The sequence below is a fragment of the Balaenoptera physalus genome (genome assembly GCF_965194825.1).
Source record: "Balaenoptera physalus genome assembly, chromosome: 20".
In the NCBI taxonomy this organism is placed as follows: domain Eukaryota; kingdom Metazoa; phylum Chordata; class Mammalia; order Artiodactyla; family Balaenopteridae; genus Balaenoptera; species Balaenoptera physalus.
Window position 1 is genome coordinate 22,065,966 of NC_138901.1, and position 27,752 is coordinate 22,093,717.

The 27,752-nt window shown below is 47.2% G+C and overlaps 2 protein-coding genes across 16 annotated transcripts in view; one reads left to right on the top strand and one right to left on the bottom strand.

Moving 5' to 3' along the window:
• Positions 1–15,489: 15,489 nt before the first annotated feature.
• On the top strand, positions 15,490–27,054 carry CD300LG (CD300 molecule like family member g). Of its 14 annotated transcripts, none has more exons than XM_082440798.1 (7): positions 15,490–16,444; positions 17,380–17,706; positions 18,032–18,395; positions 19,084–19,196; positions 21,692–21,744; positions 24,619–24,738; positions 25,221–27,054. In XM_082440798.1, the coding sequence occupies exons 1-7, from the start codon at positions 16,174–16,176 to the stop codon at positions 25,332–25,334; spliced, it is 1,362 nt and encodes a 453-aa protein (XP_082296924.1). In that variant the 5' UTR covers positions 15,490–16,173; the 3' UTR covers positions 25,335–27,054. The 14 variants fall into 14 exon arrangements, 12 of the variants coding, with proteins under 12 accessions (XP_082296924.1, XP_082296928.1, XP_082296932.1 ...); XM_082440802.1 differs by having other exon boundaries at positions 18,149–18,395; XM_082440806.1 differs by having other exon boundaries at positions 18,186–18,395; positions 19,055–19,196.
• MPP2 (MAGUK p55 scaffold protein 2) overlaps positions 21,273–27,752 on the bottom strand; it is a 40,766-nt gene continuing 34,286 nt past the window's right edge. For both annotated transcript variants that reach the window (XM_082440795.1, XM_082440794.1), the window contains one exon: positions 21,273–21,595. In XM_082440795.1, coding sequence (XP_082296921.1) covers positions 21,413–21,595 — 183 coding nt within the window. In that variant the 3' untranslated portion in view covers positions 21,273–21,412. The remainder of the gene's footprint in view (positions 21,596–27,752) is intronic.

Below are 27,752 nucleotides of genomic sequence, written 5' to 3' on the forward strand. Positions count from 1 at the left end.
AAGTGCCAGGCACTGTGCCAGGGGCTGGGGGTTCCGAGACCACCAAGGCAGAGATCCTGGATTTGAGGAGTCCCCAGGCCGGGGCGGGGGACCAGGCAGACGCGAGGGCAACTCGTTGTAACAATGCAACGGTGCTGGGAAAGATTTATCGGTGCACCGGCTCCTGGGGGAGCGGGGAAGGGAGAGAGGAGAAGTCGAGTCGGCAAGACTGCAAGGTTCAATTCTGCCCCGCGGTAGTAGGCGGGGGTGGATCTGCCAGGGAAACGGCGGCTTGTGGGCAGGGGCTTCTCCTGGGGGACCGGCTCTGAAACAGCCGTGACGATCACTGACTTTTATTGTGCGGTCTCTATGCCCGAGGCACTCCTCAGATCACTTCGCATCGCATTAACTCCTGAGATAGTAGAGACCATTATTATCTCTGTGATTGAGGAAACTGAGGCTCAGAGGGAACGATGTGTACGGAGGAGGGGGCAGGAGCTGCTGGATGAGTGAGCAGGTGGTTGTGGGTATTCGAGGGTGAGGACTGGGCCGGTGAGTCCCCTCCCCTCGCCCTCAGCACGCAGCACGCCGCGGGAGCGTGGACCCAGGGATTAAGTATGGGAGTAAGTCCAGTGAGTCAAGGAGAACAAATGGATCCAGAGGCCCCCACAGCCGGCGGTGCACGGGGAGGCTGTCAGTGGCAGAATATGTCGTGATCACATTTCCCCTCCTTCCTCAAAAATTATCTACACCAGTGCTTCTCAAAATGTAATGTGATTATGAATCATCTGGGGGTTGTGTAGGGCTGGAGTGGTGCCAGATTCTGCATTTCAGCTCCCAGGTGATGTGATGTCTCTTGTCTTAGGACCTCACTTTGAGTAGGGAAAGCCTAAATGAGACACATTTTTACCAGGGGTGCTTAGAGTTAGACAGATATCAAGAGTCATCTGATATAGAGTCAGATGATTTTTGACGAGGGCACCAACCAATGTGCTGGAAAAAGTAGGTATTCTGGGGTGGGAGCAGTGGGGGGGGGGGGTCAATCCCTACCCCACACCACATACAAAGTTCAGTTTAAAAGGGACCATAAGGGCCGAAGAGTCTGGAATTCAAGGGGGTGAGGGGAGGCGCAGCATCATAACAATGAAATAAATTACAGAATCCAAAGACCCCTCAGGAATCCAAACAGAGCAAAATTGTTATGTTTAACGTAGAAACTGAACTTCAAATAATTCTTCTCTGTGTTTAATAACAACAGGTATGGCTCAGCTAAGCCAAGTCAGCTAGGTCCCCTCAGCCAGATTGCCTGGCTTTTCTTAGCAAAGAGATAAAGCAAACGAGAGCTCCTGAAGTTTCACAGAACCTCTCACCTCCCTAAGAATGCAAACTGTGTAAATATTCAGGTTTTAAAATAAAATCCCCCAAAGCCAGCTTTGCCAAATCAGGTCAGCTGGGTCTGGCAGGGCCCGTTGGCTCCTCGTCCGGGCGGGTGGCGGTGCATCCTGTGACCAGGACATCCGTGACATATCGACACAGTCTTTGCCTCTAGATTGTATATTGAAACCGTGAAAGCAGAACTCCCATGGTTCAGGTTTATAGAAATACGTGACAGTGTTTGAAGTAGCTGAGCTGAGACTAAAACAGTCTGACATCACAGCCTTGGGGAAGATGATGGAAATTTCTTAATTTCTTTGGAAAATTGAAAAAACAGATTCTTTTCAGGTGTTCGATTGGCCACCCAAGCGCAGCTCTTGGGCTGCTGTTCTCTGATTTTAGAAAATCACACAGAAATGCAGAGCCTGTGCTGAGGACATCAGCCACATCTTAGGATTATGGTTATCAGACCGTGCTGGGTATTTTCCATGTCCCTGCCTCCACACCCTGCCCCCGATTCTTTCTCGATCCTACTCTGCTTTGCTCTGTGCACTTGGAGACTGACCCTGATGGATTGTGTTACCTGGGCTCCCCTTACTTTGGACTTCCAGTTGGATTTGGCCAGTGGGAGCCACAGCAGGAAACTGGCGGGAGGGAGGAGAGAGAGGTCAGGGACTATTCCCCTCCTTTGCCACACCTCCAGCTGTCCAGGCTCGCCCACACAGTTCCCTCCCATCGGCCCTTTTTTGGTAAAAGGCAAGAGTTTCCCACTGTCACAGACCCCTGGGTGACTCACCTCATTCCCTTAACCTTGCCAAGGGACCTATGTGTCTCCTGAAGGGACCCTGGGTAATATGCAGACTTTCCCCTTCGCCTTTAGCTTCTGGTCAAGAGCTTCTGTGTCCTCATCTTAATTTGATATTGTAACACTATACTGACCGTGTGGAGGATGAATGAAGTACCCTCATATCATTAAGAACAAGGAAATGGGGGGGGGTGATGAATTGGGAGATTGGGATTGACATATATACACTAATATGTACAAAATGGATAACTAATAAGAACCTGCTGTATAAAAAAATAAATAAAATAAAATTCAAAAATTAAAAAAAAAGAACAAAGAAATATATGAGAATTTCTTTCCATCTCTCAAAAATAAATAAATGGGACCATAGGTCCAGATGGAGAGGTTTGAGGAGCAGGTGTATGGGGAAAAGACTGTATTTGGTTTGATGATCAAGTAGGTCATACACAAGAGTATCCATGAGGTGAGGAGACATGTAAGTATAATACACACTGTGCAATACTACAGCCACTAGCATGTTGAGCATTTAAATGCAGCTACTCTGTACTGAGGTGTGAGTAACTATAAAATACACACCAGATTTAAAGACTTGATACAGAAAAAAGAATGTAAAATACTTCATTAACAATTTGTATGATGATTACATGTTGAAAAGATAATATTTTGGACATAGTGGGCTGAATAAAATATTTTACTAAACTTTTTAAAAATTAAAAAATAAAAGGGACCGTAGGCATAAACATAAATTAAATTGAGAAAGCTTCTAGAAGAAAAACATAGAAGACTATCTTCTCAATCTTTTGGAAGCCAACGATTTCCTAGAAAGGACATAAAAAGCATGGACTCTAAAAAACAAAACAAAACTGACTTCATCAAAATTTAAAATTTCTGTTCATCAAAAAACACTGTCAAGAAAATAAATAGGCAAGCAGCAGACTGAGAGGAAACACAACATATATATATGACGAAGGATTTGTATCCACAATAAAGAACTCCTGCCACCCAATAATAAAAGAAATAATAATAGTAAAAAGAAAAACAACCCAACGAAAAATCAGGCAACACATGTAAACATATGCTTCACAAAAGATGATACATAAATAGCCAATAAGCAACATATGAGAAAGTGCTCATCCAACATTATTTGTTAGGGAATTGCAAAGTAAATCCACAAGCAGGTAGCACTCTGCATACACTAGAGTGTTAGACTGAATAACACATAAGGACGGGGAGCATCTGAAACTGTCAAACTGCCATGTGAGTATTACACGGTACAATCACCTAGGAAAACTGTCTGGCAGCTTCTTTAAAAAGTTAAACATACATCTATCCCATGATCTAGCAATTCCACTTCAACGTATTTATCTGAGAGAAATAAAACATCTATCCACAACATCTGTACTAGAATATTCAGTGCATCTTTATTCAAAATTGCCAAAAAAAGGGAAACAATCCAGATGTCCATCTACAAGTGAATGGATAAATAAATTGTGGTACGTCCATACAGTGGTATATTGAATCATCAGTGAAAAAAACCTAATATTCAAAGATTATCCCCACCGTGCAACAACATGGGTGAATGTCAAAACGTTATACTGAATGAAAGAAGGAAGACACGAAAAATACTCACTGTATGATTCTTGGGGGGTTGTGATCTTGATGCTGTCACTGCACTCAGAGGCCTTGACCTGGCTGGTCCAGAAACCCAGTTTATTATTATTATGCAAGTTACCCCAGAAGAGAAATACTAACAGGCTGATTTTAATAGAGTAGAGATGTCAAAGAATTGCTCCCTCAAGAAACACCAGATAGTTCTGCAGAAGAATTCTACCAAACATTTAAGGAACAGTTATCTTGAACTCTTCTAGAACATAGAAATAAAAGGAAATCTTCAAAGTTCTTTTTATGAAGTGAACATAACATTGATACCAAAACCTGTCAAAGAAAGCAACATACACACACACACTCACACACACACACTCCAACCCTACAAACCAGTCTCACTTATTAAAAAATCCTAAAAACTATATTAGCTGACAGTGTCACCAGAATACCAGAAAAATAATGCAAATGATCAAGTAGAGTGTATTCTAAAAATGATTTAATATTTGGAAATTAAATGGTTTACTCTCTGGAGATCTGTTACTATAACTCCATATAAAGTAATCTATTAATAGAATAAAAAGTGAAATTTTCATATTATTATGTCCACAGATGCTGATTTTTCAAAAATGAAGGTGAACAAAAGGTAAAACATAGAGTTTTCATATATATCCTCTCCTAGATATATACCCAAGAGAAATGAAAATGAAAACACAAAAACTTACACAAGAATGTTGAAGCAATATTACTCATAATAGCCAAATGTGTAAAAAATCCAAAGGTCCATCAATTGATAAAGGGATAAATAAAATGGGTTATAATCATACAATAGAATAGTATTTAGCAATAAAAAGAAATGAAGTACTGATCTGTGCCACAACGTGGATAAACCTCAAAACATAATGCAAAGTGAAAGAAGCCAGTCACAAAAGACCATATATTGTATGATTTCATTAATGTGAAAAATCCAGAATGAGCAAATCTATAGCGGCAGAAAGTACATTAGTGGTTGCCTAGGCTGGGAGAGATGGAGGTTGGGAGCGATTGCTAGTGGGCGTGAGGTTTCTTACTAAGATGATGAAAATGTTCTAAAATTAGATTATAGTGATGGTTTTACAACTCTGTGAATATCCTAAAAACTATTGTCTTGTACACTTTAAATGCATGAAATTTATGTTATGTAAATTATATCTCAAAGTTGTTTTTGTAAAAAGTAAATGGTCTAAATCCTCCAAATAAAAGACAGAGATTGTCAGGATAGACTTAAAAAGAAAGACTTAACTATGTGCTAGCTAGAAGAAACTCACTTTAAACACAAAGACACACATGTTAAAAGAAAATGAGTGAAAAAAGACTTACCATGGAAATACTAATTGAGAAAGCTGAAGCGACTACATTAATACAAGGCAAAGTAGACCTCAAAACAAGGACTATTGCCAGGCATAAAGATGAATATTTCATAATGATGAGGCAATCAGTTAATCAAGAAAACATATCAACCCTAAATGTGTATGATTGTAATAATCAAATCTCAAGGTGCCTACCATCACCAGAGTCATTTAACAACATCGCTCTGGGTGTGTTGGCTAATATGGGTAGATGAGAAAAAGAAATAACAGGCATAAATACTAGAAAGATGGAGACAGTACAGATGACACATGGTATACCTAGAAACCCAAGGCAACTGACTAAAAATAGAAATAGAAATGATGAGAAAATTAAATAAGATGGCAGAGTACACAATTGATATTAAAATTCAATGACTTTCCTATGAACAAAAATATTTATAAAGCATAATGTAAGAAAAAAATTCCAAACTAAAATACCAATCAAAAGATTAAATACCAAGTTATAGACTGAATAGGAAAAGTAAAGGACCTATTGATATAGGAGGGGGGACCTTTAAAACACTGGTAAAGGACATATACAACAAACTATAACTCAGGGAAAGGGACCATTGAATACTTTAAATATGTCAATTCATTCTAAAATAATCTCCAAACCCAGTGCAATCTCAATTAAAATATAAAGAGGATTTGCAGAGGGAACTTATTAAGTGGTACAGAAGTTCTTCATGAAAAATAAACATTGGTGAATAGCAGTGAAAAAGAAAAGTTATGGGACCAGATTGGGGGGTGGGGAGGCATTAGACTTATCAGATATGAAATATTTCTGATATGAAAACAATTTTTTTAAAGTTTTATACAGAAGAAACCATCAACAGCTAGACAAATAGAACAGAATAGAAAGTACAGAAATATTCCTCATGTATATGCTAATTTAACTTTTAAGAAAGATGACATTATAAATAAGTTGGGGGGGAGAAATTACTAAAAAAAAATAGTGTAGCTACATGCAAAAGAATCAAACTGGACTACTTTTTCACACCATCTACAAAAATTAACTCAAAATGGATTAAAGACTTAAATGTTAGACCTGAATCCATAAAACTCCCAGGAGAAAACAAAGGCAGCATACTCTTTGACATTGGTCTTAGCAATATTTTTTAGATATTTTTAGATTTTTTATTTTTTAGATTTTTTTTGTTTCCCTTCTCAGACAAGGGAAACAAAAGCAAAAATAAACAAATGGGACTACAACAAACTAAAAAGCTTTTGGGACTTCCCTTGTGGCACAATGGATAAGACTCTGCACTCCCAATGCAGGGGCCCCAGGTTCGATCCCTGGTCAGGGAAGTAGATCCCACATGCATGCCGCAACTAAGGAGCCCGCCTGCCACAACTAAGACCCGGTGCAACCAAATAAATAACAAAAATCTTAAAAAAAAAAAAAAACTAAAAAGCTTTTGCACAGCAGAAGAAACTATCAGTAAAACAAAAAGGCTGCCTACTGAATGGGAGATGATATTTGCAAATGATACATCTGATAAAGGGTTAATATCCAAAATATACCAAAAAACTCATACAACTCAACATCAAAAAAACAAACAACCCAATTGAAAAATGGGCAGAGGACTGAAATAGACAGTTTGCCAAAGAAGACATATAGATAATCAACAGGCACAGGGAAATGGGCTCAGCATCACTAATCATCAGGGAAATGAAAATCAAAACTACAATGAGATATCACCTCACACCTGTGAGAATGGCGTCTGTCAAAAAGACAACAAATAGCAAGTGTTGGCAAGGATGTAGAGAAAAGGGAAGCTTCACGCACTGTTAGCGAGAATGAGAATTGGTGCAGCTGCTATGGAAAACAGTATGGAGGTTCCTCAAAAAAGTAAACGTAGAACTACCATACAATCCAGCAGCTCTACTCCTGGGTATTTTCCTGAAGAAGAAAAAAACCACTAATTCAAAAAGATATATGCACCCCTATATTCAATGCAACATTATTTACGACAGTCAAGATATAGAAGCAATCTAAGTGTCCATCAATAGATGAAAGGATATAAGAAGATGTGGTATATATATACCATGGAATGCTACTCAGCCATAAAAGAGAATGAAATCTTGCTATTTACAACAACATGGATGGACCTAGAGGGTATTATGCTAAGTTAAATAAGTCAGACAAAAACAAATACTATATTATTTTGCTCGAATGTGGCATGTAACAAACAAAACAAAAGAACAAACCTAAAACAGAAAAAGACTCATAGATACAGAGAACAAACAGGTGGTTGCCAGAGGGGAAAGGGTGGGGAAATGAATGAAATAGGTGAAGGAGATTAAGAGGTATAAACTTCCAGGTACAAAAATAAATGAGGGGCTTCCCTGGTGGTGCAGTGGTTGAGAATCTGCCTGCCAATGCAGGGGACACGGGTTCGAGCCCTGGTCTGGGAGGATCCCACATGCCGCGGAGCAACTGGGCCCGTGAGCCACAATTACTGAGCCTGCGCATCTGTAGCCTGTGCTCCGCAACAAGAGAGGCCACGATAGTGAGAGTCCCGCGCACCGTGATGAAGAGTGGCCCCCACTTGCCGCAACTAGAGAAAGCCCTCACACAGAAACGAAGACCCAACACAGCCATAAATAAATAAATAAATAAATAAAATTAAAAAAAAAAATAACAACACATTTAAAAATAAATAAATAAATAAATAAAATAATAAATGAGTCAGGGAGATGAAATGTACAGCATGGGGAATATAGTCAATAATACTGTAGTAACTTTCTATGGTGACAGATGGTAACTAGACTTATTGTGGTGATCATTTTGCAATGTATGGAAATATCAAATCCCTATGTTGTGCACCTGAAACTAGCATAGTGGTAGATGTTTGGATGAATGAGAGTTTAGAGCTGGAGAGCTGAGGAGAGGGCTGAACCCCAGGACAGAGAAGATAACTCAGGGCGGCGTTGGCCAAGATGGCTGGAAGCCCAGGCAGGGTCACCTCACCCACCCAGGGCTTGGTCAAGGTGCTCCAGCCAGGGCAGCCACAGATGGAATAGGAAGATGAGCTTGATGCCAGAGGAATGAATGACTAGGGGGTCCATCTTTGCAGGGAGAGAAAGTATAGGAGGCATGCTCTGGCAAAGATAGAATGTCAGTGGTCCTTGATCCTCCTAGAGGTGACAGAATCTCTGCTTCAGGCTACAGGTCTGCATCGTTTGGTTTGGCACTCAGCCCAGACACCGAAGAGAATGAAGAATAATTCCAAGAGGAGAAATGGGCTCACTCCCAGACAAAGAGAGTGAGTCAGAGGGTCTGAAGAAAGGGAGGGCTCAGCCTATTTACATCTCAGTGAGAACTAGGGAAAGTACTGTAACCGTGGGTTTTTGTTTCTGCTTTGTTTTGTTTTTTGAGATTTCTGATAACTTTTCCTATCTCTTGTTTCTGTTACTCCATCTCAAAAAGAAAGTTTAGATTTGTGATAGAAAATATGCTCGCAGGAAAGGGCATAAACAAGACAATTTCACAAATTAATAAAAAACGAACACCTGGGTAGCCACAACCCCAATGAAGAAATAAACCCTTCCAGCCCCAGAGGCCCCATGTGACCCCTGAGAGCACAGCCTCTTCCCACAGAGACATCCGCTACCCTGACTTTTATAGGAATCACTTCTGCTTTCTGGTTTTACCCTCTAAGTATATATATCACAATACAATGCCATTTCGTTGGGTCTGTTTTTAAATTTCATCTAAATGGAATCAGTCTTTTATGTGCCTGGCTTCTTTCACTCAACATTATCTTTTTTAATGATTTATCCATGTTGTCTATCATGTGCGTTGCTGATCTTTTCTCCCTCTCTGTGGGTGTGTCTCTTCGCTCTTCAAGGCACCTTTTGATGAACACTTTTTCATTTTAACGTGGTCTAATTTATCAGTCTTTTCCTCTGTGGTCTGTGCTTTCTGTGTCTGGTTTTAGAACTCTTCCCCTACACCGAGGTCATGAAGATATGCTCTATTATCTTTAAAAAGCTTTATCATTTTGCCTTTTACATTTAGTTTTGTAATCCACCTAAAACTGACATTTGTGTGTGATGGGAGGCTGGGGTCAAATCTCATATTTTTCTGCACGGGTACCTAATTGTCCCAACACTGCTTATTGAAAAGAACACCCTTCCCCCACGACTCTACTGTGCCACCTTTGTCATCCATCCAGTGTCCATACTGTACCTCTCTTGGACCCAGGGAAGATGGGTCATGCCCCAGGCCACAGGCTTTAGCATCCCACATATTATAAACACTCACACACACACACTCTCACGTATTAAAAAACACAGACTGTGTTTCTTCACATTTGGAACATTATTGCTTGTGTCACATCTTCTGTTTTCTTTCCTTCTATGTCTCCAGTAAAACGTATTGATTCCCCATTTCTATTACCCTTGTTTCTCTATTTCCCATCCTTTTGTTTCTCTGTGCGTCATCCCAGATGGTTTCTTCTGATACATCTTTCAGTTCACTATTATCGTTTCAAATGTGTCTAATATGAAACTCACCTGTTGGAGTCTTCATTTTAATGACTGTATTTTTTCAGTTCTAGAATTTTATGCCGTTCTTTTTCAGATCTGCTATGCCATTTTTTATACTTTCTGGTCACCTGCCAAAAATTTCCAGCCTGACTTTTACCTCCTCTTCTCCTTGAAGAATAGTTGTGTTAAGGCCGTTCCTGCTATTTTCAATATCTGGACTCTCCGGGGGTCTGTTTCTGTTGTTGGCTGTCCCTGAACACTCTCACTAGTGGATTCTTGTCTCCTCATACATCTGGTTATCTTTGATTGCATATTGGATTTTATCTGAAAAGAAAATGATTTTTAAAATAATTGGAGTCTTAGGCTGTTGCTATTTTCCTCCAGAAACGATGTTTCATTGGTATCTTTATGATACCTGGAGGTAGGGGCCGGGAGGGTGTTACCAGACCAGGACAATTTCATTATTGGTACTTATTTATTTATTTAGAGTTGATTTACAATGTTGTGGCAATCTCTGCTGTGCAGCAAAGTGACTCAGTCATACACATAGAGACATGTTTTTTTAATGTTCTTTTCCATTATGGTTTATCCCAGGAGATTGGATATAGTTCTCTGTGCTCTACAGTAGGACCTTGGTGTTCATCCATTCTAAATGTAATAGTTTGCATCTACCAACCCCCAACTCCCAGTCCATCCCTCTCCCTCCTCCCAACCTTGGCAACCACAAGTCTGTTCTCTATGTCCGTGAGTCTGTTTCTCTTTCGTAGACAGGTTCATTTGTGCCATATTTTAGATTCCACATATAAGTGATATAATATGGTATTTGTCTTTCTCTTTCTGACTTACTTCACTTACTATGATAGTCTCTAGTCACATCCATGTCGCTGCAAATGGCATTATTTCATTCTTTTTAAATGGCTGAGTAGTATTTCATTGTATATATGTACCACATCTTCTTTATCCATTCATCTGTAGATGGACATTTAGGTTGTTTCCATGTTTAGGCTATTGTGAATAGTGCTGCTATGAACATAGGGGTGCATGCATCTTTTTGAATTATAGTTTTGTCCGGGTATATGTCCAGGAGTGGGATTCTGGATCATATGGTAATTCTATTTTTAGTTTTCTGAGGAACCTCCATACTGTTTTCCATAGTGGCTGCACCAACTTACATTCCCACCATTCCCTTTTCTCCACACCATCTCCAGCATTTGTTATTTGTAGACTTTTTAATGATGGCCATTCTGACTGGTGTGAGGTGGTACCTCCTTGTAGTTTTGATTTGCATTTCTCTAATAATTAGTGATGCGAGCATCTTTTCACATGCCTACTGGCCATCTGTAGGTCTTCTTTGGAGAAATGTCTATTAAGGGCTTCTGCCCATTTTTTGATCGGGTTCTTTATTTTTTTGTTGTTGAGTTGTATGAGCTGTTTGTATATTTTGGAGATTAAGCTCTTGTCGGACCAAGACCATTTAAAATTCAAGTTCAAAGTTTGAGGTTTCCTGGGACACCCAAAAGACAGGAAGCTGAGTGAAGTCCATGTGGTTTGGTTTATTTGCAATTCACCCTTCTCCCAAAGTGCAGCTCTTTGGGGTCCTAGCCTAAGGTGATAAAAATTTACATATATACCAGATTTCTCACCCTTGGAGGGCCCCACACTCCTAGCTCATCCCCTTAGTTGCTTCCTCTGAATCAGTAAATGCTCCCAAGGACAAAGGTACCTTGCCTACTCAGTTCATCTTTCTGGGGTTTTACTTGCAGACCTCAGCCGGGTAATCCTTCACACTCTTGTTAGCTCTTCAGTGGTTTTTTTAAAAATAAACTTTATGTTGGGGAATAATTTTAGATTTACAGAAAAGTTGCAAAGTTAGTACAGAAAGTCCCTGAATACCCTTCACTCTGTCTGTTTCCCCTAATGTTAACATCTTACATAACCATGTACGTTGGTCACATCTAAGAAATTAACATTGGTATATTCCTATTAACTAAACTCCAGACTTTCTTAGTATTTTGCTAGTTTTTCTAATATCCTTTTTCTGTTCTGGGATCCAATCCAAGACACCACATTGCAGTTAGCCTTCAATGTTTCTGAGAATATTTTAAAATATATGTCTATTTCATCCACCTTCTGAGGGAGGATTGTCCTATTTACTTCGTCTTACATTGCTGCCCTCCCCCATTGTTTCACTGGCATTCCTAGAAATTAAAAAAAAAAAATCCTTTAAACAGTCAACATAAAAATCTCGAAAGCAGTTTTTAGATTTGTATAGTGGAGGAAGTTGAACAATTGAGTTTGCCACTGGCTGGGGATGGGGGAGCTGTAAGCGGAATAGAGGATGAAATGTATGTGAGAAAACAAAAACTTTGTGTTGGCTCAGGCTATGCCCCAGAAACAAACTGCAAAATCTCAGTGGCTACGGACTTCCCTGTTGGTCCAGTGGTAAAGAATCCACCTTACAATGTAGGGGACGTGGGTTTGATCCCTGGTCAGGGAACTAAGATCCCACATGCTGCGGGGCAACTAAGCCCACATGTCACAACTACCGAGCTCGCGTGCCCTGGAGCCTGCGTGCCACAACTAGAGAAGAGAAAACCCGCACACCACAACTAGAGAGAAGCTCGCGCTCTGCAATGAAGAGTCCGTGTGCCACAACTAAGACCCGATGCAGCCAAAAATATAAATAAATAAATAAATAAATAAATAAATAAATAAATAAATAAATCTTAGAAAAAAAATCTCAGTGGCTAAACACATAAAAGCCTCTCTTGCTCATAAAAGCAAGTCTGTTGCTGGCATGGAAGAGAGTCAGCTCTCTTCCAAGTGGTGACTCAAGGATCAAGGTTCTTTCCAGCTTTTGGCTCACCCATCTTTGCTGGGTGTAACACTCTTGGTCTCTCCCCACACCTTTACTTATTTGATTGATGAATTGGAAGGAGGAACAAGGCATGTGTCACCCAGCCCTTTTTACTTCCCTTCCTCCTGGGAGCTGGCTCGCCTGCAGAGACTGTGTGTTCTGCACTGCCTGTGAATGCATAGTGTGCCTAACTCTGAGGTTCAGGAGTAGAAAGCTCACTCTCCTACATCCAAAACCTGGTTACTGTACCTATGTAAACACAACTTACACTGTTTTTTTCCCCAAAGGTTTATGCATCATCTAAGGCAGTGGTTCTCAACCCAGAGTAATTTTGCCTCCCAGGGAAATATTTGACAACATCTAGAGAGATTTTTGATTGCCTGTATTTGGGGGATAGTGAGGAGACTGACGGCATCTAGCGGGTGATGGCTAGAGATGCTGCTACACACAGGACAACTCCCCACAGCAAAGAATTATCCGTCCCCAAATGTCAACAGTGCTGATATTGGGAAACCCTAATCTAAGCGGAACAAATGACCATCTTAGATCAGCAGAAGTGACTTTGTCCGAGCAAATCCAAACCGGAGGGGAATGGTTGGGGGTGACAAAGTGACACCTGTCAAGCTAGGCCCTTTTGGGGCCAGATTTTGTCTGCCCTGCCAACAGCCCTTTCTAAACCCTTCCCTGCAGCTGGGACTTATGTTCAGCCCGGGTTTTCTCACGTGACTCAGAGCAAACTCAGTCTCTTTAGGGTTCTCTCTGCTCCTTCTTTCTCCCTGAAGGACTCTAAATCCTGGAGGTCTTTACTTACCATCAGGGCCTAGAGCACCAGGGGGCAGCCTTCCTCATTGTCTGCCTGTGCTAGCCTCACTGGGCTCTCCGATTTCCCGTGGGCTCCAGTGTGGCTGTTTCCTCCTCCCCATGTTGGTTGTCCCATCCCCTCATCCCAGACATGGCACCACCAGGCATGGCCAAGCCACTCTTGGGCACATGGTTGTCACGAGGATGTGGTGAGGCTGCCGCAAGCCCATTGGTCCAGCAACCCTTTTGCTTCCCTGCTCTCCCATCCTGTGATGGCAGGGCACCTCCCAGTGCTCCAGGTAGGAAGCAGGACACAAGTGTCCCCTCCTCTCAGATCTCCAAACCTACTGTGTATGGGGGGGGTTTCTATCCATTGCCCCCCTACACACCATGGGGCAGGACCAGGTGCAGGGCCCAGACCAGTGCCTCACTCCAGGGCCTTCTTCCCAGCTCTTGCACCAGTTCTGGGCCTGGAGGATCTATTTCTTTTTCTTTTTTTTGGCTGCGTTGGGTCTTCATTGCTGCACACGGGCTTTCTCTAGTTGCGGAGAGCCAGGCTTACTCTTTGCTGCAGTGCACGGGCTTCTCATTGAGGTGGCTTCTCTTGTTGCGCAGCACCGGCTCTAGGCGCGTGGGCTTCAGTAGTTGCAGCACGCGGGCTCAGTAGTTGTGGCTCGCAGGCTCTAGAGCGCAGGCTCAGTAGTGGTGGCGCACGGGCTTACTTGCTCCGCGGCATGTGGGATCTTCCCGGCCCAGGGATCGAACCCTGCATTGGCAGGCAGATTCTTAACCACTGTGCCACCAGGGAAGTGCCTGGAGGATCTATTTCTTATGGAGTCTTCAAACCTCACTCCTGGCTAGGTGTGGGGCTGGTGGGGGTGGAGGGAAAGGACCTCACAATACACATGAAGGCATCAGGGGTGATGCACGGTACACCCCACACCCTCTTCATAAAAATAAAAATTTGGGTAACGCTTCCTTTACTCTCCCGAAATGGCAATCATCAATAATATGCCTTCTCGCATACTTAATTTTTAAAAATCACAATATAGTGTCTGAGCTGTAATAGAGGGGGAAATAATCGAAGGAAAACGATTTGTAACCAAATAACACATACTCAAAGTGTTGTTGCTGAGGCCTCATGGCGCTAGAAAACACAATAAAGTGTCAGATGCTTGCCCCTGCTTATAACAAATAAGTTAGGATTTAAGAAAAGCAAGAAGATCAGAAATTATTCTGTATAAGAACCAAAAAATAAAAGAGCAGAGATGTACTATTAAACACTAGAATAAACATTATTTTAATCTGTGTTTTTAAAACTGTGATTACCGGGACTTTCCTGGTGGTGCAGTGGTTAAGAATCCGCCTGCCAATGCAGGGAACACAGGTTCGAGCCCTGGTCCGGGAAGATCCCACACGCCGTGGAGCAACTAAGCCCACGCACCACAACTACTGAGCCTGCGCTCTAGAGCCCAAGAGCCACAACTACTGAGCCCATGTGCCACAACTACTGAAGCCCGCATGCCTAGAGCCTGTGCTCCGCAACAAGAGAAGCCACTGCAAGGAGAAGCCCGTGGGCCACAACCAAGAGTAGACCCCGCTCGCCACAACTAGAGAAAGCCCATGTGCAGCAACGAAGACCCAACGCAGCCTAAATTAATTAAAAAAAAAAAAAAACTGTGATTACCTTTTGTGGTCTGAGATAATAAGAGAGTTTTCACCCATGTGAACCCCTGTCCCTGCCAATTGAATGCCAGCAGCGCCCCCCAACCCGCCAACATTGTGAAATTCAAACATATCTCCTACATCACTCATACACACACACACACACGCACACACACGCACACAATCTCCCCTCCCAGAACCACTGAGTTAATGCTTCAAATATTAGCCCAGCAAGTGGATAAAAATTCCACCTGTATATATGGAAGTATATATGCCAAAATATTAACAGTGGTTTTCTAAGAGAGGAGAAGAATAACAGGAAACGTTACCTTTTTTTTTTTTAACATATCTGCACGGTGTAAAATTTTGCTTGCAACCTGTGTAACATTTGCAATCAGAAAAAACAACCAACAGAACTATTTTGGAAAAACGGTATGTCAGGGCTCCCTCTAGTGTGCGTGTTTGTTCTGTTCCTTTCAAGAAGGATTCAGTTCAGCGGTGGGAAGCCGCTAATTAACTTTTTAAAATGCAAGACAACTCAGCGCGGCTGGGGAGCCCAGCCTTTCTGCTCGGCCTGCTGGTAGCTCCAGGTACCTGGCTCAGCCCAGCCGGACAGCTTCCCTCACCCTCCGCCTGCACCGCCGCCCCGTGGCCCAGGGCGGTACTGCGCCCTCCGGGAGGTGATGGGAAGGAGGGGCAGTGGGCGCTGCCTGTGGACCCCCTAACTTCTGTACCATCGACCACTCAGCAGTCTGGTGAAGCTTATGAGCCACGTCTCAGAATGATGGTCTTTTTAAACATATAAAATAATATACACATGCTTAAAAGAAAACCAATAATAAATGAACTGGTTATCAAAATATAATTGTGTAATACTGTAATAAATGTGATTTTTTTTATTAGCACTTTAAATAACAACTCCAGTGGCAGATCTAACAACTAATGATTTTCCAAGTAGTGAGGTGCGTACACAGTATTTCAAGCTATCGGGGACAACTTGAACTGCTAGTGTCTGTGATTTTTCATTGGTGACAGTCACGGCACTGCGAACACTACTCATCGTATAAGGAAAGATAAATGTTACTTAAAGGTTAGTGAAAAGTCAAGATGTACTATTTTCCCACCCAGATTCATGGACTCCCTGAATTCTACACACAGGCCCTCTGGGGTGCGTGGCTGGGGGCACGGTTAAGACCCCCTGAAAGGGCATGGGTTTGGGAGAAGCGCTCGGTGGGTTTTCGGGTGCGGGTCGCCGTGAACCAAGGGTAAGTACTGAAGGGAACAGCAGAGGCGCCTCCCCCGGTTGGGGGGACCCACACGGCCCCTCCCTTCCCTTCCTTCTCTCGATCTCGCCTCTGGAGGAAGTTAAAGTCCCGCGTGGCCCGGAGAGGAACTCCCCGCTCCCGGCGTGCACTCCCGCTTGGCCAGCGCTCACCATGCGGCCCCTCGTCCTGCTGTGGGGCTGCCTCGTGCTCCCAGGTGAGATGGGGGGCGGGGATGGAGGGATGTGGGGCTTATCCCCAACGTCCTTATTGCTTATCCTTATTGCCCGTTGGGTCTGCAAGAGAGAGGACCTCCTGAACCTACATTTCCTTGTGGGGGTGACCCAGCCCAGCCGCCCGATCCTTCCAGGCTTCACCCCACCCCATTCGTCCTTAGCCCTCAGAGGGTGCGGCACTTGCTGTTTCTGGAACCCAGAGCCAGGTCTTCCCCCAGACCTGTGGGCTCCAGACCCTTCATGTCCAAGTGGCTGTGAGAGTACCTTTACCTCTTTTGTCTTCATTTCCTGGCTCTGTGCCAGCCTGGGGGCAGACAAGACGCCCCTTATTTAATGTTGCCACATTAAACTCAGCAAGTATTTCTTGAACCTCTGCTGTACCACTCACAACAGCCCCGAGAGATAAATTATCCTGTTTCATCAATCCACAAGCCTGCTTTTCTTTTTTCTTCTTTCTTTCGTTTTTTAACCTTTTAACATAAAAAATTAGGATGCATCTTATAACTGATGCCAGTTGTTCAAATGACAGTGTTTTTTTCTTAATGTTGTATAAAATTATGGTGGCTCTTACATATGATAGCATCTTAATTCAATGAAATAGGACATTGTCATCATCTACAGGTGAGAAAACTCAGAGGGGTCAAGCAATTTCCCCAGGGTCACACAGCTACTAAGCAGCAGTGCTGGGATTCAAACTCTGGGCTGTCTGAATCTAGATCTTCCCCATCACCAGCCTTCAATATGCCAGGCTTAGGGAAACAGCAACAGTCCTGTCCCAAGGTCCCTCGGTGGCAGAGTGGAGTACCAGCTCCTACCAGGGCTGCCCCAAGAAGGGGGTGACTGAGGAAAGCCTTCTGGCCTTGATCCTGGTACTTGAATCAGGGAATTCCAACCTTCACCCCTGCTGTGGTTTCAGGTTACGGATCCCTGGTGGGCCCCAAGGAGATCAGCGGCTTTGAAGGTGGCACCGTGTCCCTGCAGTGCACCTACGGGGAAGAGCTGAAGAAGTACAAGAAATACTGGTGCCGGGAGAGCGGGTTCTTGATCTCCCGCTGCTCTGGGACTGTCTACTCTGGAGAATATGGCCAGGAAGGCAGGGTGTCCGTCCACGACAACCCCCGGCAGCTCAGGTTTGAGGTGATCCTGAGAAACCTCACCCTGAAGGACATGGGGCAGTACTGGTGTGGGGTCAAAAGAGTGGGCTTCGATAAGACTTTCTCGGTTTCTTTGCTCGTCTTTCCAGGTAACAAATGTCCCTCCTTCCCTGGGAGGGGTTCAGGGTCATGGAGGTGGGGGCTGGAGGATGGCATCTCCCCACAATAAAGGACAGGCTGCAGCTGAAATGGCGGGGGGGAGCTGAGAGCCACGCACAGGTTTGGGGTGTTCCTGAGATATGACCTGCTTGCTCAGAATGGCTTCCTCAAGGCCTCTCTTTGAAGTGCAGCTGGGGAAGTTCTGAGAAATTGGTCCTGGGGAGATTAGGGTTCAGGGGTCAAGGGCCAGAGGTCTGGGAATGCTGGGAAGCGAGGATCAGGGAAGGTGCTGAGGCATTGCTTTTGGACTTGTAGCTTCTGCTGGTCTCCATCTGACAGTCACCACAGCCAAGCTGGGGAAGACAGGGGCAGAGACCTCTCCATTCACAGGGACCTCCCCATCCGGGCGTGCAGCAACCTCTCCGTATGCAGGGACCTCTCCTCACCCGGCAACCTCTCCATTTGCCAGGACCTCTTCTCACCCAGCAACCTCTCCGTATGCAGGGACCTCTCCATATGCAAGGACCTCTCCGTATGCAGCAGCCCTTCCAAATGCAGGGACCTCTCCTCACCCGGCAACCTCTCCTCCTGCAGGGATCTCCCGCCAAGCCACACAGCTGGACTCCACCTCAACAGAGGACACCAGTTTTGTCCCCAGCAGAAGCAGTTCCAAGCCCAGGTGAGCCCCAGGAGACCAAGGCCACCTTTTCAGGTCATCACTAAACCATAAGGTGCCCCTGAGCGAATAAGAACCCAATATTCCTCCCTCTGGGAGAACACAGCTTCTTGTCGTGGCCGCAGACATGCAGAGAGGGCAGATTCAGCCCCCATCCCACCCCCTACCCAGCAGGGCCCTGGAGCAGTGAACGACCTACATTACGGGGGCCAGCAGCCCTTTTGCCTTGGACATGCAGGCCCACCCCAAGGTGGGGTCCACCATGGCCTCAGTCCGCAGCTCTCTCCCTTTCCGGCTTCAGGGACAGCCACCCCATTTCAGTAGCTCTTGTTTGTGCACTTTACGCTGGGCCCTGTGCTAAGCAGGAAACTGTGGAACCAAACAATGTGATGTTTTCTTACCCAACTGGAGTCCCAGCCTGAAGGACTGGCTCTTGGGTCTTTATATATAACTGCCCTCCATTGCTGGTGGCCAGGTAACCGCTCACAGGTTCAGACCCAGCTGAAAGTGCCTCCTGGGGCTGGCGATGGGGGCTGAGGTCCCTTCCATTGGGACTAACCGGATGCTGTGGTCCCTGGTACCCTCTGACCTCCTTGGGAGAGGTGAGGGCTATGACTGGGATTCAGAACAAGAACGCCCAGTGTGCCGCCGTCTGGTGACAGCCACCAGACTCCTTCCATCTCGCCCGCAGGGTGTCCATCCCGATGAGCCGCATGTTGGCCCCGGTCCTGGTGCTGCTGGCCCTTCTGCTGGCCACGGGCCTGGCCGCCCTCGGCAGCTACCTGCTCCAGTGGAGGAAGAAAGGTGAGCAGTGTAGACGGGAAGGGTGAGAGGCTGTCAGCCAGGGGCCTCGCTGAGACCCACAGTCCCCCCCACCGCCCCAGAGAGACCTCGCGGGCCTCAGTGTATGCGTCCGAGACGTGGGCATCAGGAGCCCTGCTCCTCTTTTCTGAGAGACCCGCAGGGCCATCCACACTAAGCACAAGCAATTCAAATGGGGGAGCAAGAGACTGGGGGGCTCTCATCTTGCTCTGGTCTGTCCGACCAAGCTCATCAGCCGCTTCTCTCCCTGTTGATCCCAGTGAACCCATGTCCGGTCTCTGTAGCTTCTGCTTCTTGTACGAGGACTGATTACAGGGGGAAGTGCAGGCCTGAGCACTTGAACTTGAGCAGGATGTGCGTTACGGCCCCGCACCTGCCCGCTGGGTCTCTAGAGGTGCTCAGCTCTTTTCAAGGCTTGGCTTCAAATTCCAGCTCTGCCACTTTTTAGCTGTGTGACCTTGGGTAAGTCATCTAACTTCCCTGAGCCTCAGCTTCCTCAGATATATGCCCAACAGAAATAGAATAGAAGCCACACATGTGATTTAAAATTCCTTAATAGTCACACGAAAAAAAGAAGAAACTAGTGAAGTTAATTCTAATGATACACTTTACTTAACATGATATATCCAAAACATTATCATTTCAACATGGAATCAATATAAAGATACTAATGAGGACTTCCCTCGTGGCACAGTGGTTAAGAATCCGCCTGCCAATGCAGGGGACACGGGCTCGAGCCCTGGTCCGGGAAGATCCCACATGCCGCGGAGCAACTAAGCCCGTGTGCCACAACTACTGAGCCTGTGCTCTAGAGCCTGCAAGCCACAACTATTGAACCCACGTGCCACAACTACTGAAGCCCGTGTGCCTAGAGCCCGTGCTCCGCAACAAGAGAAGCCACCGCAATGAGAAGCCTGCACACCGCAACCAAGAGTAGGCCCCGCTCACCACAACTAGAGAAAGCCCACGTGCAGCAACGAAGACCCAACGCAGCCAAAAATAAATAAACAAATGAATACATTTATTTTTTAAAAAAAGATACTAATGATACACATTCTTCATTCATTTTTTCCTATTGAGTCTTTCAACCCCAGAGTAATTCAGAGTAGTCACATTTCTGGTGCTCGATGGCTGTGTGTAGCTCCCGTGGTGGATGGCACAGATTAAGAGGGTTTAACTGAAATAACAGTAATGGGAGCTGCCTTGTGCCCGGGACTGTGGTGTGGCTTATGTTGTTTTTATCTCCTTTAATCTCCTCGATACTGTCGAGTTAGGAACTACTTATTACAACACCTACAAATACCCCCAATTTACAGGGCAAGAAACTGAGGCACAGAGTGGTTAAGCAGCTTGCCCTGTGTTTGTGTAGCTGGAAAGCGGTACAACCAGGAAGCCAACTTTGCAAACTGGCAATGTTGCCCCGGCGCTGGTGGCCATGGTGGGGAACGCTGGGCCTGCTACCTGACTCCCCTCTGTGTGGCCCCCAGGAAGAAATGTCAGCTTTGCCCACGTCCCTAGGCCCCCTCTGAGGAGTCGGGAGGAGCACACAGGGTGAGAAAGTTCCCATCACAACCCCAGAGCCTCTTAGCACCTTGCCTCTCCAATTGTGGTCCCCAGCTGGCAGCAGCAACATCCCCTGGTAGCCTGTTAGCGACTCAGACTCTCAGGCCCCAACCTCAGCCTACTGAATTAGAATCTGCATTTGAATAAAATTTCCCAGGCTCCTGTACACACATTGAGATTTAAGAAGCAATGACCTTGGCATACAGGATCACTTCCCTAGCCAGTTTCTGGCCCACGCGAGGGGATTTCCATGTACCAATCTCAAAAGTCCAGGTCATTGCCGAGGTGCTGGGGTTCTCGGCCCAATCGGCTTGCCAGCTCCCTCTGGGAAGCCCCAGGTCCACCTATGTGGGAGCAGCTGCAGGCTACTCCCAGCTACTCCTGGCTTCAAGGTGCTCCTTCTGTTGCAGGAAAGGGGACCCCTTCCAGGGCCCGAGAGTGGGGCTCTTGTCTAACACTCGGAAATGAATTGTCTGAGGAGACACACGTGCTGACAAAGCAAGAGACTTTATTGGGAAGGGGTGCCCGGGTGGAGGGCAGGAGGGTAAGGGAACCCAGGAGAACTGCTCTGCCTCGTAGCTCGCAGTCTCGGGTTTTATGGTAATGGGGTTAGTTTCCGGGTCATCTCTGGCCAATCATTCTGACTCAGGGTCCTTCCTGGTGGCCCACGCATCACTCACCCAAGATGGATTCCAGCGAGAAGGATTCTGGGAGGTTGGCGGGACATATGGACTGGAGTCTCCTCTCTCCTTTTGACGTTTCCCGAATTCTTCCAGTTGGTGGTAGCTTGTTAGTTCTGTGTTCCTTACCAGGACCTCCTGTTTAAGATAATTCATGCAAGTGGTTACTAACAGGCCTGGCCAGGGTGGGCGGTTTCAGTCAGTGGTTCCCTTAACACTTCTGGTCTCTTTCAGCTCAACTGGCCATGGAGACACCGAGGAAGGAGAAGGTCCATCTCTCCCACTTGGTAAGGAAGGAGGCAAGTCCAAGCTCAGATCCCTGTGGGTCCAGAAGTCAGGACTCCCGGGCCCTGCCTCTCCGTCTCCCTGCCTGGTCCTCCACGGCTGACCTCAAGGCAGGACTTGCTTCCCACATCCAGGGAATCTGTGTGAGCCCCGAGATCAGCCCTTCAGGCTGCCCTCCTCACCCAGACTTCCCACCGGGTGCCAGCAGGGCTCTGCTCCAGGCCCAAGGCCCTCTTCCCATCCCCCCTTTTAGAATCAGAGAACATTGGAGCTGGCTCCACAGGGGGGCTTTGATATCATCTAGTCCAGCCTTTCTCTAAATTTGGTGCAAAATCCCTTACGGAACACCTGGGGGTGGGGGGGGGCGGCTATCAGAAATACACTCTCCTCGACATCGGTCCCAGCCAGAACCTCTTGGGGTGGGGGCCAGGAACCTGAAATTTAAACGCTGCCCTGGGGGATTCTGATAGCACACCAGAATGTGACTACCAGTAGACTCTAGTCTGCTTTTGCAGAAGAGAGAACTGAGGCCCAGAAAGGGAAAAAGTCTTGCCCAAGGTCACACAGCAGGCTGTGGCCCAGATAGAGAGCAGGATCCAGAGTTCTCGACTCCCATCTCTCCTCTTTCCAGAACACCCTTCTCTGAGCTTTCGTTGGCTCTGAGACCAAGGTGGTGTGGCTACCTTGACACTCGGGCTGCGGGTGGTGCTCTGGAGACCGGGGGACAGAAAGAATGGGGGTCCCTGCGCCCATCATCCTGGAGAGAGGAAGCTGCCCTGAGTCTACCTGCTGCTGGGCCCTCCCCTGACCCCTGCAAAGAGAGACCCTCTTCCCACACCAGCACTCCTACGGAGAGAGTCACTGCTTAGAAAACCGAAGCCCCATCTGCCTCGCCAACCACCCCCCCCGCTGCCCCAACCTCTCCTTCCTCAGCTGTTTACTGAGATGCCTCCACCCTGATTCCCTTAAACACCGGAGCAGGAAAGGGGGGCTGCCATTGCCTTCTTTCCTGGCGCCAGCAGGGACAAAACACTCAGGCACGATCCCCCTAGGGAGGGGCTGCGGTGGGATGGGGTACTGGGCCTTCCTTCACTTAGGAAGCAGCTGTTGTTATCTCAGGAAGCTCAGCAAGACCAAAGGGGTGGACGGGAGTGAGGGAGAGGTCATGGAGACAGATGGAGGGGCTGCCACGGCCACTGCCAGGGCCCTCCTCCCGGCTCGGCGTCCTGGGGCTCACCCCTCCCCCAACTCCGGAAGAGGGGCTGGGCTCGGAGGGAGACCCTCCATGCCTTGCTACCGTTTTTCTAGTGCCTAGAAGTAGAGGCTCTCATATAGATCTCGTATAGTCAACAACCCAGAAAATGCCTCCACGCTCACTGGAACAGCCCAGGGTCCACTGCGTGGGCAGAGGGACCGTTGAGAGATGCAGACTCCCCCCCGGACAGAGGGTAGCGGTCCTGGCCACAGCCTACATGTGTGGTTTGCTCTCTGCCCCCTGAGGTTCTTTCCTCAAATTCTGTCACCCTTGAGAAGGTGACACTTCTGCAGCTGTTGGTGGTCAGTGGTCAGCAGTGGCTGGGTTTTGACCAAATCACAAAGCTGTCAGTATGGGATTCATGGGAAATGGACCTGATGTCAGGAGTTCTCTGGTCCAGCCCCAGCTCTGCCATGTCCTCCCCACAGGCAGGCTGGGACGCAAGAGGGCCGTGAGTGACAGCATTTGTGAATTCTCCCTCCCCCTCCCCTATTCCTTCAGGCCCTCATCCCCCCAGTCACATCTCACCTGAGGAATTCTGTTCTGACTCTTACCTTGTCCCCGTAAAACTGAAGATGTCACCAGAGGTGGCTCAAACATCTACCTCTGCCCACATCTCCCACACCTAGGGTATTGATAGAAGCAGGGGCCCAGTTAGTAGACAAGGGACACTGCCACAAAGAGAAGTGTGCAGGACGCCCTGCCAGGATGGCAGCATAGTGTAGGAAAGAGTCTGAGACCAAAGAATCACGAATACAAGGCCCAGCTCAGCCACTCACCAGCTGTGTGACTTCTGGCAAGTTACATCACCACTCTGAGCCTCGACTTCCCCATCTCACGAGACTGTGGTTAGGAACAAGTGAGATGAGACACCTCGTAGTTATCCAGAAAATCGGAGCTTCTTTCCTTGGCTTCGGTGCCTATCAGGCCAGGGGTTTGTTGGCCGGGCCACCTCAGAGCAGCTGTGCTGTTAGGAGACATGGCTGGGGGCCTTGGCCAGCTCCAGCCTCCGCTCTGCTCAGCTGCTTGGCAAGGGAGCAGGAGATGGAGGGGCCCGGCATTCTGACCTGAAGACCCATGGGAGCAGCTGAGCCCAGGTCAGGAGATGGGCTTCCGCACTCGCTCTGGACTACGCACCTCTCTTCCCCGGGCCTCGGTTTTCTCATCTGATCAGGGAGGGATTGCTCAGACCCATGATCCCTAAAGAATTCTTCCTGTGCTCTTTGTTACTTGGTGAATCTTTGAGGTGTCCAACTTTGCTCTCTCCGGGCCTATTACAAAGAACCTGCAGCCTGCACATTCTTCCTGCTTCAAGGATAGAAATAATAATCATGGAAACAAATTAATCATTCCAGGAGTTCCCAGTTGTTGAGTGATAAAACATTATCAGAAATATTTATTCTAACCCTAAGGGAAAAATTTCTATCCCCGTTTTACAGCTTGGGAAACTGGGCCTCAGAAAAGTTAGGTGGCTCGCCCAAGGTCACACTGAGACATAGGAAATTGGCCATAAGGACTCTGACTCTGCAATCCACCCCCCTGCCTTCCCCTCCTCCCGCTCCGGCTTGCGGACCATTCCTGCTGCCAAGAACAGGCTGTTCTGACTGAGTCTGTGTTTCAGCCACTGGGGAACAGCTGGGTCCCAGAGTATGCTGTGATCGACCTTGCAGGGCCCACTGGGCCTCCTGCCAGCCCCAAGCCCTCTGCCAGCCCCAACGTGGAGATCCGGTGCCTGAGCCAGGTGTGGACAGAGGGCTCTGGGGGTCTGGAGCCACCTAGCCTGGCTCCACTCAGACAATGCAAGGAAGTGGGGGAGGTCTCTGCCCTCAGCATCCACCCACCTCCCCCATCATAACCAGACCTTAGACCATTTCACCCAGGAAGCCAGGGCTCCTGACCTCACATCCTCATTTCTTCTGATCCAGAAAATTCTTGAATAGCATGGTGGGAGTGACAGCTTAAAGAGTTCTGAGGTGGCAGGATTCCCACATCTGCAGCCAGAACCGGGCCCGAGGCCATGAGGTTGATCTCCCAGGGAGTGGGGGCCTGGGAGGTGGGGGATGAATCAAAGCCTGGGGGTTCTGGGAAAAAGGAGTGGTTAGTCCTGTGTCCCCCAGATGGACAGGCCCAGAATGTGCAGAAAAGACTGGGCTGGACCCAGCAGCTACCTGGAGAGCCCCCCAGCCGGGCTGTGCTTTTCAACCCCTACTGTTGTCTTTACAGACTTCAAAGGAAGACGAAGCCTCGTGGCAGACCCCTGAGGGAGACATGACCCCAGGCCCTCCCCTCCCCGTGTCTGGGGACGAGCCAGACTTTTCTAAGTTCATCTCAGTCTAGCCACCTAACGCCCTCCGTGAATCTCTGGAAGGGCTGAATTTGCGCTAACTTGGATAAGTTTTCTGCTACGGCTTCAGAGTCCTCCTGCCAGAGTCCAGGGCTCTCCTCCACCCTCCCCAAGCTTTCCTCCTGCATGCCCCAGCTGACCCGGAAGGCTTCGTCAGCACTGGGGCCTGGAGTGGTGGCTTCACGGTTCCAGCTGGAGACGGGGACCTCCCCAAGATGGTCGCATTCCTGGGCAAAGCGTGCAGCTGCTGGACCCTCAAGGGGCCAGGCAGGGCTCAGGGGGTCTGGTCCGAGTTTGTTTCTGCTATGGGAACTCCCCTGGGCCTGGGTGCCCAGCCACAGGCCGCTCCTAACTCCCCCTCCAGACCCCACCTCCTCTTCCCTTCCTTCCATCTTCAGACTCAAGGTCAAGTTCTCCTACATAAGCTGGTGAGGAGGAGGGAGACTGCTGGGTTAGACCGGATTCTGATTTCTCAAAGCCGGGCTGTGAACCTCCTGCATCCCAGTCCTTCAGGAAGCTGGTTAAAAGGATAATTCCTGGGCCCTATCAAGAACTACCAAAACGGAACTTCCCTGGTGGCGCAGTGGTTAAGAATCTGCCTGCCAACACAGAGGACACAGGTTAGATCCCTAGTCCGGGAAGATCCCACATGCCGCGGAGCAACTAAGCCCATGCGCCACAACTACTGAGCCCATGCGCCACAACTACTGAAGCCCACGCGCCTAGAGTCCGTGCTCTGCAACAAGAGAAGCCACCGCGATGAGAAGCCCGCACACCGCACCAAAGAGTAGCCCCCACTCGCCTCAACTAGAGAAAGCCCGCACGCAGCAATGAAGCCAAAAATAATTTTTAAAAAAAGAACTACCAAAACCATCTCTGACGCTGGGCCCAGGACTCTGCATTTCTAACAAGTGCCCTGGTGATTCTAACTCTTGAGTTTGAGCACCAGTGGGCTGGTTGAGCTCTCAGGCCCCTCCAGTTTAGTCTACATTTGGTGTGTGGAGTCTCCCCCCTGCCCCCTATAGGGCCTAGTCTGCCCATGACACCATGACCCAGCTGGGGGCTTTCCTGGACCTGCCCGAGTCCAGGCCCAGGTCAAGTGCACATTGGAAGGGGTGAGCCCAGGACTGGCGGGGAGTGGTTGTCTTTCTGATCTCCCTACCCAGCCATGCATTCCAGGCTTTGGAAGGAGGATGGGAAAAAGCACGGCTTCTTCCTTGTCAAGAAAGGGTTGACTACCTGTGGGTTCTGAGAGCTGGGGAAGGGGTAGGAAAACACAGGGTACAGGTGGAGGTGGGTATCTAAAAGGGAGGAGGGATGGGACAGGGCAGGACCCTCAGGGGAACCTGACGGTGACCTGGAGTTTGGTCCCCTGGAGTGGGCGGACGGAAGGTAGAATAACAGAACTACTGGGTTTTTGAAAAATGAACCGGGGGCTGCTCAATATACAAAACCTAGAAAGATGGGGGGATAAAAGAAAGAAAACATATCACCCATCATCTCACCGCTACCCAAAGACAAAATTATTGCAATTTGTTGTATTTCTTTCCAGTCTTTTTTCTCCACATCACTTGCTGATGTGCTTCTACAAATTATTTTGTACATACAACTTTATATCCTGCTTTTCCCACTTAATTATTATATCATAAGCATGTTTTTGCATAATGTTTTTACAAACCTTTTATAAATTCAATGTTGATCAGCAGCATAATATTTCAGATTGGTATTCTTCAGTTTATTTCAGTTCTCTCTCACTAGATATTTAATTTGTTTCTATTTTTGTTGTAAATAACAGCATGGTGAATCTAGGCACATAGCTTTGCCTGCATTTGGAGATTTCTTTCAGAAGGATTTGCATATGTGGAAGCACCAGGTCAGAGGGTGTGAACATTTCTGAAGTTACTGATACCCATTGCTAAACAGCTTTGAGAAATGGCAGTACCAGTTTCACCCCCACCAGGGCCTATCAGCCAGCATTTCTCAAAGTCCTCACCAGCCTCTGCACCTGTCCCAGTGGGTGTGGGAGGAGAAACCACCCGTAATGCCTATGGAGTGAGGGCCTAGGGGGCTGGGCAAGGTGGAGCCGGTCTGAAGATGCAAGGGAAACTCGCCAGAAGGTGGCAGCCAGTTCCCCGGGGGGTGAAGTAGTGAGCACTTTTTACCTTCTCTGAGTGGAAAGGGAGACCCGAGTCTGAGCTCTAGGGACTCTGCCCAGGATCTGGGCACATTGTGTGCCCAGATGTTGGGGGAAGTAGGAATTAGCAAGTTTCAGGTGGTCTCTGAGAGACCCCAGAAGTTCCTCCAAAGCAGGCTTCCCCCATGAGAAATCCCTCAGCTGGAGGCTGGTGAGAACAGGGGCTTCTCAGAAGGGAAAGAAACTTCCTGTCCTCTCAGCCTGTCACCTACAGCAG